Source organism: Pseudophryne corroboree, chromosome 4, assembly GCF_028390025.1.
Source record: "Pseudophryne corroboree isolate aPseCor3 chromosome 4, aPseCor3.hap2, whole genome shotgun sequence".
NCBI classification, from domain to species: domain Eukaryota; kingdom Metazoa; phylum Chordata; class Amphibia; order Anura; family Myobatrachidae; genus Pseudophryne; species Pseudophryne corroboree.
Genome location: NC_086447.1, coordinates 649,118,355 through 649,135,112, shown reverse-complemented (window position 1 = coordinate 649,135,112; position 16,758 = coordinate 649,118,355). Strand labels below are relative to the sequence as shown.

The following is a 16,758-nucleotide window of genomic DNA, read 5'->3' as shown; positions in this document are numbered from 1 at the left end:
GAGAACCCTTCTCCACACAATCCTGATCCTTCCATATGCCTCTTAAGTCGGCATCATCTGTCCATTGCATATTCTACAGGACACGTCAAGCAGAAATCGACATAGCTTTGACTCTAGGACCCAGTAGCCTCATGTCTCTTTGGGCATGTTTTATATATATATATATATATATATATATATATATATATATCTTAAGACAGCATCTTTAATATATATATCTCTATATATACATATATATATATATATATATATATACACATACTAGGGTCTCAATCTCTGGTGATAAGGTACCTGTCCACGCTGCCACAGCGCTATAAACCCATGCCGACACAATCGCCGGTCTGAGTAGTGTACCAGAATGTGCACGCTATCTGCAGGATCCCTGAGGATAGCTGTTACGTCAGGGCTACCTTTTGGGCAAACGTGACACCCTAGGGGGAAGATTCCCATCGTATCCTGGCCCTAGTGGGGAAAGGATATTCCCTGAGAATTCTTTGTGGGAAACTGCAGTCTCTTGTCTGGAGATTCCCGCTCTTTTTCATCCTGAGAGGAGGGAAATTTACCTCAGCTTTCTTCCCCTTAAACATGTGTACCCTTGTGTCAGGGACAGATGAGTCATCAGTGATATGCAAATCATCTTTTATTACAATAATCATATATTGAATACTTTTCTGCCATTTGGGCTGTAACTTTGCATTATCGTAGTCGACACTGGAGTCAGACTCCGTGTCGATATCAGTGTCTATTATTTTGGATAGTGATCATTGAGAGACTCTGAAGGTCTCTGCGACATAGGGACAGACATGGGTAGATTCGGCGTTGTCGACTGAGACACCCTCTCACACACATATTTGCTCCATCTCCCCCTTAGGGGAGCCTTTTACCTCAGACATGTCGACACACACGTACCGACCAGTGACGTGCGGTGGGGTGAGGCAGGTGAGGCAGAGCCTTTCCAGTCATACTTACGTTTAAACCAGAGTTTTGACTGAATAAAGTATATGAAAAATACTAATAATTTGTTTGAAATATCTTCTTTGCGTTTTTCTAATAATTTTTATAGCCCAAACTCTGGAGTAAAAAGTCTATGGCAGGTGAGAGAGTGCCTCACCTGCTTATCTTTTCCGCATATCTCTGATCAAAACTAACCACATTTCCAGGAGTTTATAATGCTGCACCTGTGTATAATGCCCAGATGTACCCTTTGGCTCATATATTGCATGTGAATCTGGCTCTGGGGTTAGCCAGTGCCTCCTGAGCCATTTAGCTCATCGCACGTCCCTGGTACAGACACACCACACACTCAGGGAATGCTCATCTGAAGACAATTCCCCCATAAGGCCCTTTGGAGAGACTGAGAGAGAGTATGCCAGCACACACCCCAGCGCTATTAACCCAGGAATAACACAGTAACTTAATGTTAACCCAGTAGCTGCTGTTTATATTGATTTTTGCGCCTAATTATGTGCCCCCCCTCTCTTTTTACCCTCTTCTATGGTGTAACTGCAGGGGAGAGGCTGGGGAGCTTCCTCTCAGCGGTGCTGTGGAGAAAAAACATGGCGCTGGTGAGTGCTGAGGAAGAAGCCCCGCCCCCTCGACGGCGGGCTTCTGTCCCGCTTTCATGTACAATTTTTGGCGAGGGCTCATACATATATACAGTGCCCAACTGTATATATGCAAACTTTTGCCAAAGAGGTCTCTAATTGCTGCCCAGGGCGCCAACCCCCCCCCCCCCCCCCCCCCCTGCGCCCTTACAGTGACCGGAGTATGTGGGTGTAGTGTGGGAGCAATGGCGCACAGCTGCAGTGCTGTGCGCTACCTCAGTGAAGACTGGAGTATTCTGCCGCCGATTTCGAAGTCTTCTTGCTTCTTTCACCCGGCTTCTGTCTTCCGGCTCTGCGAGGGGGACGGCGGCGCGGCTCCGGGATCGGACGACAAGGGTGAGATCCTGTGTACGATCCCTCTGGAGCTAATGGTGTCCAGTAGCCTAAGAACTTGAAGCAGGACCTATCTGCAGAGAGTAGGGCTGCTTCTCTCCCCTCAGTCCCACGATGCAGGGAGTCTGTTGCCAGCAGAGCTCCCTGAAAATAAAAAAACCTAACAAAATACTTTCTTATAGCAAGCTCAGGAGAGCTCACTAAACAGCACCCAGCTCGTCCGGGCACAGATTCAAACTGAGGTCTGGAGGAGGGACATAGAGGGAGGAGCCAGAGCACACCAGAATCTAAATTCTTTCTTAAAGTGCCCATGTCTCCTGCGGAGCCCGTCTATTCCCCATGGTCCTTACGGAGTCCCCAGCATCCACTAGGACGTTAGAGAAAAGTGTTTGCATGCATGAGATCACAGACACTTTAAAATGTGATCACCTACAAACATGCTGTAACTTCCTTTAAGAGTAGAGCTAACTAGACCCCTACTTGAACTCTGCAGGAGGACAGTCCAGAAATTTCACTCCTGACCTCTCCCTACTTATGCTAGCCACAAACTTACATTGAGAAAACACTACTTCCAGTATTCCAATCTCCAATACCAGCTGAGCATTCCCTTCCTCACAGAAGAAGCGTCAAGCCACAAATTCCTCTCTTCTGTCTCCTGTCTGGCAGCCCAGAACTTGGAATTCTATAACAGAGAGCTGCATCACTCCAACAAGATGTACTCCAGCAGGACACTTAGTTAAAACTGCTGACGTTAAATGCTACAAGCTGCCTCATAATTAAGTGTTATTGTGCATGAGTCATCTGCCACAATAACATCATGTCTGTATTTTTGTGCATGACTTATCAGCTACAATAACATCACAGGGTATATTTACTAAGTAGATTTGGGTCGATGTTGATCGATTTTTGATCGATTTTGTGTTTCAGGGTCTAAATCACACATTTACTAACAGATGATTTTTTACATCCTTTAAAAAAAAAAATCAAAAATCATCCGTTAGCAAAAGTGGGATTTAGGTGTATTTTTACTAAAACTCACTCTGGGTCAATTTTTGGTTGATGTTTGATCGATTTTGTATTTCAGGGTTTAAATTCCACATTTACCAACAGATGATTTTTAACATTTTTTTAAACAATGTCAAAAATCATCTTTTAGTACATGTGTGATTTAGGCCTTAAACACAAACGTTAACAAATGTAACAAACATCGACCAAAATTGACTTTTAGTAACTATACCCCCACATGTCTGAGTCACCAGATGTAATGGTCGACTGATAAGACTACAAGTGCATGTTGTTAATTGTCTCTATAAAAGGGTCTGCATATGCCCAAGCCTGTCACTGTGTTATTAAAGTGTCATAGTGCTGTACACCTGTATGCAGAGGTGGATTGGCCATAGGGTTTAAAGGGAAGATTCCCGGTGGGCCGACGCACCCGTGGGGACTGTTTTGTTTGTGGACATGTGGTCCTTTTTATAGACATAATGAATAAGATGCAAAATAATTTGTATATATGAAAATGACTTTGCCACTTAGCCTGTGATTGCAGATGATCTAGTGTATGCTCTGTCTGCCTGCTTGGCTGACATATAAGATTGAGTGAATAGTGATTGGGATACGGTTGGTGTAATAAGCAAGAAAATATATCTTTCTAAAGAATGATATAGTTTCCTAAATTCTGAAGGTGTATCATATAATGTGCTCATAATATTTTATTTTATTTCTTTTAACTTCCCCCTTGATGCTTGACATGCCCACTATCTGGAAAGTCTTGGGGGAGGGTGCTGCTACCATGGCCCATGGCTAGACCTTACACCTCTGGTGCTGCCCATGTGGGGCCACTAGTACAAATTTTTCCAGGGCCGCTTTTTGTTCCCAATCCGCCCCTGCCTGTATGTCACAAAACGGAGGTTTACAGCGCTTCCCAGTCGCATTTTGTCCTACCTACGGCGCAGTCCAAAGCGCTGTCCGCCATTCGCTGGTACATCTGGTGTCCCGCGCTATCAGTCACAGCATTCACTTCAGGATAGTTAGGCTTCGGCTCCTTCCCAGCCTGCTAGGCCTCAGGACACACTAAAGCCTAGTCTGGAGTACTGCATGTTACTTCCTGATCAGCTGACTCTGCAGGGAACTCTCCAAACAGGTTGTGTTTCCCTGACATGTGATCCCTTCAGCCCATCACCAGAGAGCAAGGAGTATATATTCCAGCTCCAAGCACTGGGAAGCTGTCAGTGCTTTGTTGTCCTCAAGCCTGTAGAGAGCTCCTGCAATCTCCTGCTTAAACAGACTGTGCATTACCAACTTCAGCACTTCCTGACTCCTATCTCAAGGATATCTGCAAACCTGCACTGCTGGTTATCTCATCCTCAGGATATCTGCAAACCTGCATCACTGCTTATCTCATCTCCAGGATATCTGCAAACCTGCATCGCTGGTTATCTCATCTCCAGGATATCTGCAAACCTGCATCGCTGGATATCTCATCTCCGGGATACCTGCAAACCTGCACCGCTGGTTATCTCATCTCTAGGAAATCTGCAAGCCTGCACTGTGGGTTATCCTATCTCCAATATACCCGCAAACCTGCACAGCTGGTCAATACAATCTTCAGTATATCTGCAAGCCTGCATCACTGAGTATCCTATCCAGCTATACTATACTGCTGGTCCAATCCCTGCTTCCAGCTATCCAGCTATCCTGTACTGCTGGTTCAATCATAGCTTCCAACTATCCTGAACTGCTGGTTAAATCCCAGCTTCCAGCTATCCAGCTATCCCGAACTGCTGGTTCAATCCCAGCTTCCAGCTATCTTGTACTGCTGGTTCAATCCCAGCTTCCAGCTATCAATCTCTACCACAAGTGTCACTCAACGATCATTGCACTGGTATCCCCAGTGTTCTAGTTCCCTGGAGTTGTACAAACGCCTAAGGCCAGCCACAGACTTTAGCCGAACCTGCCACGCCTGTATGAGCAGGTAATTTATCAAGCCTGCACTATTTCGTCCTCTGGGCTCCAGCCAATAGCTACTAGACCTCGTCCAGTTCCACAAGTACCAACAACCGTGACAGTAAGCATTGACCAAATGGATCCGGCAGGCAATGCTGGTTTAAGTGCCGATGTGCTGCAAGCTATAGTGGCAAGTGGCACGCCTGCACGGTCTGGAAACAATGCAGCAACAGATGGTAAAAGGTTTACAGGACCTTGTTGCGTGGCAAGACGAGTTTCAAGCATCTTTGGCTACATCCTCGTCTCAAGCTACTGCCTGTGAAGTTTACCAATGTCCTTCTGCATATTCCAAGGCTATCTGCCTCCCTACACCAGAGAAATTCAATGGAAATCCCAAGCTCTGTAGGGGATTTCAAAATATCTGTGATGTGCATTTCACGCTTCTTCCTGAAAATGTTCCCTCCTCCAAGTCTAAGGTGGCATTCATTTCTCTCCTGTCCGGAAAAGCCCTTGAGTGGGTATCTCCTCTGTGGGAGAGATCAGATCCCATTCTCAGTGACTACTCAAGGTTTCTACAGTCTTTTTCGCGGAATCTTCGATGAGCCTGTACGCTTAAAGTCCGCTTCCATTGATATCATGAGAATCCGCCAAGGCTCTAGGACAGTTGGACAGTACATAATTGACTTTCAAACTCTGGCATCTGAACTCCAATGGAACGAGGAAGCCTGGACCGCGGCTTTCTGGCATGGCCTCTCTGAAAAACTCAAAGATGAGCTAGCTCCTAGAGATATGCCTTTTACTCTCAAAGATCTTATGTCTTTTTGTAATAAAATCGAACTTCGCCTGAGAGAAAAGATTCATGAAAAATCTTGTCTCGATCGAATTAAGCCGCGTTCACCTCCTCGCCTTACTTCTCCTTCTTCAGATGTTGAGCCTATGCAGATAAATCGCTCCAAGTTGTCTGCAAAAGAGAAACAACATCGTCGTCAGATGAATCTCTGTATATACTGTGGAGAAAGTGACCATCAACTGACAACCTGTTCCAAGCGTCCGGGAGATGGGCGTTCCTAGTCTCCGGAGGAGGGTCGAAGCTAGGAAGCGTAAAACACTCTCCAAGCAAGAAGGATTCCATTATCTCGATTTTTCTGCAGCTTTCCACCGGTTATGAAACTTTTCCTGCTCTACTAGATTCCGGCGCTGCAGAAAATTTCTTTTAGGCTGACCTGGTGTGCAAACATCAGATACCTACTAGGAAGCTTTCTTAAGCCATCACTCTCCCGGCAGTAGACGGTAGCCCTATACCTCATGGGACTATTCTCCAAGAGACTTGCAATTTAACCCTCAAGGTGGGGATGTTACATTCCGAGGCTCTCTCATTCTTAGTTATCTCCAGAGCAACTCATCCTCTCGTTCTCTGACTTCCTTTGCTCCAGCAGCATAATCCTCAATTGGACTGGACTTCCATGCAAATTCTTTCCTGGGGTTCCAAGTGTCATGACAAGTGTCTTCACAAGGTCATTCCAGCTCGTCAGGCGGAGGTTCCTGTTCCTGATGATCTCCCTGAGCAATACCACCCATTTGTTGATGTCTTTAGTAAGGGAGGAGCAGACAAATTACCACCACATAGAGAATGGGACTGCCCCATTGACCTTATATCTGGCAAATTTCCACCCAGAGGAAGAAGTAATCCTTTGTCCATTCCTGAAACAGCTGCCATGTCCGAGTATATCAAGGAGAACCTTGAGAAAGGCATCATACGTCCCTCATCTTCACCTGCAGGAGCAGGTTTCTTCTTTGTCAAAAAGAAAAATGGAGGACTCCACCCCTGTATTGATTACAGGGTGTTAAATTTCATTACAGTCAAGAATTATTACCCGCTACCCTTATTTACTAAACTTTTCGATTGGGTTAAAGGAGCCACAATTTTTTCAATACTGGATCTAAGAGGGGTATATAATTTAATTAGTATATGTGCCGGCGACGAATGGAAGACCGCATTTAACACTCGTGATGGGCATTACGAGTATTTGGTAATGCCATTTGGTCTCAGTAATGCACCAGCAGTGTCCAAGCACTTTGTCAACAAAATCTTCTGAGATTTATTGTACCAGTCCATTGTGGTATATTTAGACAACATTTTAATCTTCTCCCGTGACCTACAAACTCATTGTCAGCAGGTCCAAGAAGTGCTCAGAAGATTGAGGAAGCATCAATTGTTCTGCAAACTTGAGAAGTGAGTCTTTGAAGTGCCATCCATTGCATTCTTGGGTTACATTATTTCCGGTTCTAATCCATGCATGGATACAGAAAAAGTCAAGGCCATTCTCTCCTGGAACGAACCTTCAACTCTCAAGGCATCTTAATGCTTCCTAGGGTTCGCTAATTATTACAGAAAATGTATTCATGGCTTCTCAACTTTGGTGGCTCCTATCACAGCTCTCACTAGCAAAAATGCCAACCCGACTGTTTGGCCTCCAGAAGCAAAACAAACTTTTCATATATTAAAAGATGCATTCACTTCAGCCTCCGTGCTTCAGCAGCCAGACATTTTTTGGCCATTCATCCTGGAAGTCGATGCTTCTTCTGAGGGCGCGGAAGCAGTTCTCTCTCGGCGATTCTCTGATTAGAAAATTCATCCTTGTGCTTATTTTTCAAGAAAATTCTCTTCCGCCGAGAAGACTTATCCTATTGGGGAAAAGGAATTATTTGCAATTAAACTTGCTTTTGAAGAGTGGCAATACTTCTTAGAAGGAGCTCAATTCCCAATTACCGTTTTCACAGATCATCGTAATCTTCTGTTTCTCAAGAGTCTTCAATGCTGCTCTCCTCACCAGGCACGGTGGTATCAATTATTTTCTCGCTTCAGTTTCAAGCTCACCTACCGTCCGGGTTCCCAGAATGGGAAGGCGAATGCTCTCCCCCATTCCCTCTGCCCTGAAGAGGAACTGTCTCCGGAGGAACCTCGCCCCATCCTCAATCCGGCAGTTTTTGCTTCAACCAAAACGAACTCTACTCCTCCTCCTGGTAAGACTTTTGTTGCTCCCAATCTTCGCAAGCAACTTCTACAATAGGCACACTTCTCTCTCTTCTTAGGTCATGTAGGGACTCAAAAAACTTTGGAATTCAGAAGATCCTATTGGTGACCCACCATGCAACAAGACATTCAAGCTTTCATTGCCTCCTGTGTTAGATGCACCCAGCATAAGTCATCCCGTCAAGCACCTGTGAGTCCATTACACCCATTATCCATTCCAGTTCGTCCATGGACTCACATATCGATGGACTTCATCACTGCTCTTCCTCCTTCATAGGGAAAGAACACCACCTTGGTCATAGTCGACCGCTTCTCTAAAATGGCACATTTTATCTCGCTCTCTGGTCTGCCATCTGCTCCTCAACTCTCTTAGATCTTCCATCTTCATGGATTACCAAGAGAAATAGTTTCAGATCATGGAGTCCAATTCGCTGCAAAGTTCTGGAAATCTTTTTGCGCTTCTCTTCAAATCAAGTTGAAGTTCTCCACAGCTTACCATCTTCAGAGTAATGGACAGACTGAGCGAGTTAACCAAGATTTAGAGACATTCCTTCGCATGTTTCTTTCCTCCTCTCAAGATAATTGGGTCAACTTACTCCCCTGGGCCAAATTCTCTCACAATAATACTTGTCATTTCTCTTCGGATTCAACACCCTTCTTCACTGTTTTTGGGCAACATCCACGGATCCCAGAATTCCAGTCCATACCGCCTCTGGATGTTCCAGCGGCTCAAGCTGCGCTTAAAGACTTCTCCTCAATTTGGAAATCAGTCCATTCTGCATTAAAAAAGTCTCCAAGCGATACAAACTATTTGCAGATCAGAAGAGAAAAGCTGTTCCTCATCTTCAAGCTGGTGACAGAGTGTGGCTCTCCACATGAAACCTTTGTCTTCAAGTACCATCTATGAAATTTGCTCCCCTGTACATTGGTCCATTCACCATTCAGAAGGTAACCAACCCTGTCGCCCTTCAGCTCAAACCTCCTCTTTATCTCTGCATTCTGAACTCCTTCCATGTCTCCCTACTCAAGCCTCTGATTCTGAATCGGTTTCAGTATCAACCTCCCTCTGGTCCTAAGGTGCACACTCAACATGGTGTCGAGTTTGAAACGGAAAAGATCCTGGACTCCCGAATCCGCTACAGACGTCTTTAATACCTCATTTACTGGAGAGGATATGGACCCGAGAAGAGATCTTGGATCTTCGCGGAGGATGTCCATGATCCTCTTCTTGTTAAAAGATTCAATTCCAGGTTTCTGCAAAAGCCAAAGAAGCGTCCAGTGGCCGCTCCTAAAGGAAGGGGTACTGTCACAAAATGGAGGATTACAGTGCTTCGCACTTTGTCCTACTTGCGGTGCAATCCAAAGCACTGTCTGCCATTCGCTGGTCCATCCGGCATCCTGCGCTGCCAGTTACAGCATTTATTTCATGATAGGCTTCGGCTCCTTCCCGGTCTGCTAGGCCTCAGTCCACTCTGAAGCCTAGCCTGGAGTACTGCATGTTACTTCCTGATCAGCTGACTCTGCAGAGAACTCTCCAACCAGGTAGTGTTTCCATGACAGCCTATCACCAGAGAGCAAGGGGTATATATTCGCTGGTCAATACAATCTCCAGTATATCTGCAAGCCTGCATCACTGAGTATCCTATCCAGCTATCCTGTACTGCTGGTTCAATCCCATCTTCCAGCTATCCAGCTATCCTGTACTGCTGGTTCAATCCCAGCTTCCAGCTATCCTGTACTGCTGGTTCAATCCCAGCTTCCAGCTATCCAGCTATCCCGAACTGCTGGTTCAATCCCAGCTTCCAGCTATCCTGTACTGCTGGTTCAATCCCAGCTTCCAGCTATCAATCTCTACCACAAGTGTCACTCAACTATCATTGCACTGGTATCCCCAGTGTTCTAGTTCCCCGTAGTTGTACAAACACCTGTGGCCAGCCATAGACTTTAGCAGAACCTGCCACACTGTATGAGCAGGTCATATGCTGTACAGAGAATATTTGGCCCTTCACATGCCACTTCCCCACCAGAAAAAAAAATACACCCTTCCTAAAACACAAATACACCACTCCCCACTAAAGCCCACTAAAATATCTCCACAACTCCACTGACACATATCTGGAAGGAGGATGTCTCTGATCTCTTCAGAGCTCAGAAAGGAGTAAAGGAATAAAGAGAAAGGTTAAAGGAGAGAAAGCGGAGGGAACTCAATGTGAGAGGAGCAAAGTCTCAGACAGGAATCAACATGCAACCCCCCAGCTTCTGTGGAACTACATATCCTAAGATGCTCTGCTCCTGTTTTAGCATGCCCCAATGGTGTGCTAACCACGCATACGTTTGTGTTTGGTTCGGCCTACATTTGATTTAATCCCGCATCTGTAATACACTTTTACATTTTTTACATTTCCTATTTCACAGCAAGAGGCTATAACCATTTACAGTTCAGGGACAAATTCTATGGGCACAGATTAGAGAGATGAACTGCTAAACTTTATAGCGGTGCCAGACCAGTTTGAGCAATTATATATTTAATTTGTGTTGTTGGAGGTGAATATACTATGATTCTAGGTTCAAACAGCTCAGGAATCTAAAAAAACACATACAAATGGGCATATAAACCAATGCATAGCTAATCAAAATAATAAACTACACACTATAGACCTTTTCAATTAAATTTTCTAACACTCCTAAACATGAAATTAGATAACTGAATAATGGGCCTAATTCAGTAAGGATTGCAAATTCTGCTAATTAGCAGAATTTGCAATTCTTTGGATCGCATGCTGGGGGCCGCCCATTGCAGGGCAAGGCCACTCAGCATGCTGACCGACGCTTCCACCAGTTCAACAAGCAGAAATGTAAAATGTGTTGCAATTTCTGCTTGTTAGTAGAAACTAAGGATGGCTCCTGCTGGCACAGTTTAGCGGCGTGCGTAGGAGTCCCGCCTCCATGTTCCTGATCACGCCGTGATCACACCCCCAACATGCCCCCATCTGGCCACCTCCGCCCCCTGTTCGCGCCGCACCGCCCCCCGCAACGCTCCATCTCCTCCCTGGAAACGGAGCGTTGTCCAACTCCTGTGACCGCTTCTGCCTGATTGACAGGCAGAGGAAATCGCATTTTCTGCGCCCCCCTCGCATCTTTTTCTCAATATTTGCAGTTAAATCTGAATTAGCCCCAATGTGTACTTTCATTTCCATTTAGTTTTATTTTAAATGTATTTATTTTTGTATTAAAACTCCTGACTTATATATCTCCAGGGGTATGTGGTTAGCATACCGACAGTCGGGATCCTGGTCCTCTACTTGGAGATACGAAAACTAACCAATATTAGAAACACCATATTACATAAGAAAATATGCTGTAATTACACATCTACTGTAATTGTAATTTCTGCACAATTTAATATTGTTAGACTGCCATTACTATTTTTATGATGACAATCTCCTATATATTTGTCTAAATCTGTGACTCTGTGCCCGTAACGCTGGGTGGAGTCACAGCGGTGGGCGGAGTCAGCAAGTCTCTGCTCCTGCTGCCTGTACATCTCTCTCTCTCCCCTCCCCCCACCCATCAGCAGCTCTGATTCCCCGGCCGCGGCGCCGGCCCAACAACAACGGCTGATGCCGCCCCCGGCATACACATTAGGAGGGACGGGTGGCGCAGGAGAAGGCTCTCATAGCCCTCCCTGCGCCGTGTACACAGACCCGCCGCCTCCATCGCACAAATCCCGCTGTCAGCTCTCCTGCTGTGACAGGAGGCGAGTGCTGCAGTGACGTCATCTCCTGCAGCACTCTCCTCCTGTCACACAGCCGGCACACACTCTCCAGTCTCCGGGGGCTGCTAGCATCTACAGGCAAGCTGGAAACACCCCCGTAGCGAGAGAGAACAGACCCGCGAGGCCACGCCCCTTTCACAGCAGGCCACGCCCCCTTTCGGCCGCGGGGAGGGGGGAGAGATGTGTGTAACAGTAATGCTGTTTACCAGCCTGCAGCAGCCGCCCACAGCCCCAACGGTGAGTCCCTCCGGCCATCCTACCCACTGTTTCTATGTCTGCTCGCCACTTTACACAAGTCTCCTCTTCTGGTGCCCTCCCCCTCCACTACTTTCCCCCCTCTTTTTATCAGCTTCCTCACTGGGGACCCTCCCTGCCGACCCGCGTCTCTATATCCTCTCCCTACCACCCCGCGTCTCTCTATCCCCTCCCTACCGCCCCGCGTCTCTCTATCCCCTCCCTACCGCCTCGCGTCTCTCTATCCCCTCCCTACCGCCCCGCGTCTCTATATCCCCTCCCAGCCGCCCCGCGTCTCTCTATCCCCTCCCTACCGCCCCGCATCTCTCTATCCCCTCCCTACCGCCCGCGTCTCTCTATCTCCTCCCTACCGCCTCGCGTCTCTCTATCCCCTCCCTACCGCCCCGCGTCTCTATATCCCCTCCCAGCCGCCCCGCGTCTCTCTATCCCCTCCCTACCGCCCCACGTCTCTCTATCCCCTCCCTACCGCCCGCGTCTCTATATCCCCTCCCAGCCGCCCCGCGTCTCTCTATCCCCTCCCTACCGCCCCGCGTCTCTATATCCCCTCCCAGCCGCCCCGCGTCTCTCTATCCCCTCCCTACCGCCCGCGTCTCTATATCCCCTCCCTACCGCCCCACCTCTCTCTATCCCCTCCTCCCTATGCCTCTGTATCCCCTCCCTACCGCCCGCGTCTCAGTATCCCCTCCCTACCGCTCTGCGTCTCTGTATCACCTCCCTACCGCCCCGTGTCTCTGTATCCCCTCCTACCGCCCCGCGTCTCTGTATCCCCTCCCTACCGCCCCGCGTCTCTCTATCCCCTCCCAGCCGCACCGCCTCTCTGTATCCCCTCCCTATCGCCCCGGGTCTCTCTATCCCCTCCCTACCGCCCCGCGTCTCTCTATCCCCTCCATACCGCCCCGCGTCTTTCTATCCACTCCCTACCGCCCCGCGTCTCTATATATCCCCTCCCTACCGCCCTGCGTCTCTCTATCCCCTCCCTACGGCCCTGCGTCTCTCTATCCCCTCCCTGCTGCCCTGCGTCTCTCTATCCCCTCCTTACCGCCCCCCTTCTATCTATCCCCTCCCTACCGGCCCGCGCCTCTCTATCCCCTCTATCCACTCATACAAATATTGAACCGCAGCAAGGCGTGCAGGGGTTAAGGGGGCGTAGCCCCTTTCGACGGAGTGAAGAGCGCCCGTAGGGCGCGATGAAGCACCTAGTATATAATAAATAGTAATATTATTTCTTTACCCCAAAATACATGAACCAACAATCCGATAGTTTGGGAAAAAAAATTGCAACTTTATTGTATATGCCAAGTATTGTGATTATATTAAGAAATATCACAGTAACAAAACGCAAATAATAAAAAAAAAAAATGAGTGTATACTGAGTACACTTCTTGAGAAAATAGTATTTTTTCTTAAATACAATACATTTTTATTGTAAATTTTTTGTACATTAACATTACAACATAAACCAAACTACCAGTTACAATTTGTCACTGTGTATGGGAATACAGCTGTTTACACATTATCATTAAAGAATAATTGTCAATAAAAATACAGTTATGGTCTCTCGGTCTTTTTAAACAGAAACTACAGTATCCCATACTCACAATCTCTATATTCGGCCAAGTGGTAGAATAACTACTACGACATCTACATAATAGAGACTTGTAAGTCCATTGAATGGACAACACTGCATTATCTATCCCAAACCTCCTATAGGCCGAACTTTGCACATAACGTTATACAGTTTTCACACGGGAATGTCACTTTGCAATTTGTTAAAGCCATTAGTCCTGAGCAGGGGCTTAGCCAGAACTTTGTGGGCCCCATAGCAAAATTTTGAAGGGGCCCCTGTCCCAATGCTTCTAGAGAAATACCTCTCCGAAGCAGGTGTTAATTATTATGCTCCTTAATAGTGCCCTGGTTCATTTTCTGAACCATATTAGTGCCTAAGTTAATGTTATATCCATTAGTAGTCTCCTAGTTTATTTTATGAACCATAGTAGTGTCTGTTTACATTATGTCACATTGTAGGTCTGCCAGTACACATTATGTAACACAGTGCCCCCAATTCACATTCCCCAGTTCATATTATGCCACACTACAGTGCCTCCACTTTATACTGTGCCATATTACAGTGCCCCAGTTCATATTATGTATCATTATAATGCCCGCCAGTCCATTTACCCATTACAATGAGCAGGTCCAGGGGCATACCTAGATATAATGTAGGCCCCAAGGCAAACAATTTTAAGGGCCCCAATGTACCATCCAATGGTGAAAAATTTATATAACACATGAAACTTTGACAGGGAGGGTGGGCCCCTCTCAGCTGTGGGCCCCATAGCAGCTGCACTCCCTGCACCTATGGTAGCTACGCCCTTGGTCCGGAGTCTCTTGACGTTGCATAAAAGGAGATGAGAAAATAGTATTTAAATGCTAAACTGTATTTGAAGAATAGTTCTCATGTAATACTCCTTTCACACCGCACAAATGTCGACCCGGCATCAGTGTGCGGTGTGAAAGCACCAACTCCGAATTCCCGGGTCGCCCGACCCGGTAATTCAACCCGGGTTATTAGCAGTGTTATTCCCGAGTTGGATACCGGGTCAGTGGCTGCATAAACGGATTCCTGGGTCGATGCGACCCGGGACCCGTTTACTAGATAGGGAGAGGCGGTGCAGAGATGAGCTCATCTCCCAGCACCGGCTCCGCCCCCTGCCGCTATGGCAACCAACCCGGCATATTGCCAGGTCGGACAGCCAGCGAAAGGGGTAGGGAGAGTCTCCAATGCCGGATCCCACCCAGGAAGGACCCGTTTCCAATTCCCGGGTGGGATCTGGCATTGGATATGTGAAAGGGGTATAAAACACATAGAATTTATGTTGTTACCTTATTTTGGCAGATTTGGTGGGCTGCTCTTGGGTGGACATCTGGAATTGCTGCTACCCTACAGCCTACATTAAGATCAAAAACCTCAACAGCACGGTTACTTCCTGCTGCAAGTACAATATCTAAAGGATTACTGTTAAGGTTAAATTAACATATATAATTCATGAAATAACTTACTAAAACAAAATACAAAAATATATCCACAGCATAAATCAAACTAATGATAACAGTCTTATAGTATAAAATCCCATATGCAGAAATAAATACATCAAATAACAACTCCAAACTAAGCAACTTAAATAAATGATAATTATAATTCCAGGTTCCGCAAAGTAAGAAAGAATGAAAGTTATTTATTTTCTATTTTGTTCTATTTCTATTTAGTTCCATTTCCTTAAGCGATGTCTGCAGCAGAATGTGAAAGGTGGCAAATTCACAGTGTCAGAGCAATAAATTACTAATGGAGATTTTTAATACAGTATGTTAGTGTTAGCCATACAAGTACTTCATTCTGATCTAATCCTATTGTGTGCTTGTAGCTGAACTTTACCCAGTTATGATAATTCACAAGAAATCAGAATGTGTCTATTTGAAAGATGTGTACAATTGCCAAATAGCCACATTCATGATTTACTTAATTAATTAATGAAACAGTGTTTTACTGTATATAACATTTTACAGATAATAAGTTGACATCAGTTACTATCCCAGTGGAGCTTACAGTCCATGGTGGTCATTCCGAGTTGTTCGCTCGTTGACGGTTTTCGCAACGCAGAGATTAGGTGGAAAATGTGCATGCGCATGGTACGCAGCGCGCATGCCCTAAGTAATTTAACACAAAACTTTGGAGATTTGCACAAGCTCGATCGACATATTTTCAACGCTCGAGTGATCGTAGTGTGATTGACAGGAAGTGGGTGTTTCTGGGCGGCAACTTGGCGTTTTCAGGGAGTGTGCTAAAAAACGCAGGCGTGCCAGGTAAAAACGCAGGAGTGGCTGGAGAAACGGGGGAGTGGCTGGTCGAACGCAGGGCGTGTTTGTGACATCAAACCAGGAACTAAACAGTCTGCAGTGATCCATACTTGCCTACATTGTATTTCTCCTCTCCAGGAGAAGCCCGGAGAGGAGACGCTGCAGGAGTTTTCAGGGGGCGGGGCTGGACTGTGACATCACCAAGCCCCGCCCCATATCGGAAAATGCAGCGATTCGCGGGTCCGCGGGAAGGGGTGGGGCTAAAATGATGTGATTTGCGTAATTTTAACCCTTCCCCACCCGACGGACCTGCAAATACGGGAGAATATCTCTCCATCCTGCTGGCATCACTAGGGTGCGAGCAGGATGCGGGAGACCAGCCCACTCTTCCGGGGGTGCGGGGGGCTACCCCAAAAAACGTGAGCCTCTCGCAGCTTCCGGGAGAATAGGTAAGTATGAGTGATCGCAATCTAGGAGTAGGTCTGGAGCTACTTAGAAACTGCAAGGAATTATTTAGTAGCAATTCTGCTAATCTTTCGTTCGCTATTCTGCTAAGCTAAGATACAGTCCCAGAGGGCGGCGGCCTAGCGTTTGCAATGCTGCTAAAAGCAGCTAGCAAGCGAACAACTCGGAATGACCACCCATATTCAGTATTACATGTACACGCACTTATACATACATGCTAGGCTAATTTTTTGTCATAGTACAATTTTAGATTGTGTAAAAAAACACAGAGTACCTGGAAGAAACCCAGGAAAACTCAGGGTGAACATACCAATTCCACACAGTTAGGGCCTCGGTGGGAATCAAACCCAAGACCTCAGTGCTGTGAGACAATACTGCTAACCACTATGTCAATAAAGCTGCATGCCCAGAAAAGTAAAAATGTCAAGGCCCTGACTTTTGCACCACTACTGTATTTTGGTTTATTACACAGTTTCTCATACTTATTACTC

General features: G+C 46.4%; 1 protein-coding gene across 14 annotated transcripts in view; it reads right to left on the bottom strand.

Annotated features, from left to right (window-relative positions):
• WDR27 (WD repeat domain 27) overlaps window positions 1-16,758 on the bottom strand; it is a 1,147,516-nt gene that overhangs the window by 382,382 nt on the left and 748,376 nt on the right. For 13 of the 14 annotated variants that reach the window (XR_010176117.1, XR_010176118.1, XM_063917761.1 and 10 more), the window contains exon 21: window positions 14,831-14,952. The exons of the other annotated variant lie outside the window; for it this stretch is intronic. Coding sequence is in view for 11 of the 13 variants with exons in the window: in XM_063917761.1 (XP_063773831.1) it covers window positions 14,831-14,952 (122 nt within the window). In the remaining 2 variants the exon portion in view is untranslated. The remainder of the gene's footprint in view (window positions 1-14,830; window positions 14,953-16,758) is intronic. 14 annotated transcript variants of the gene reach the window in all.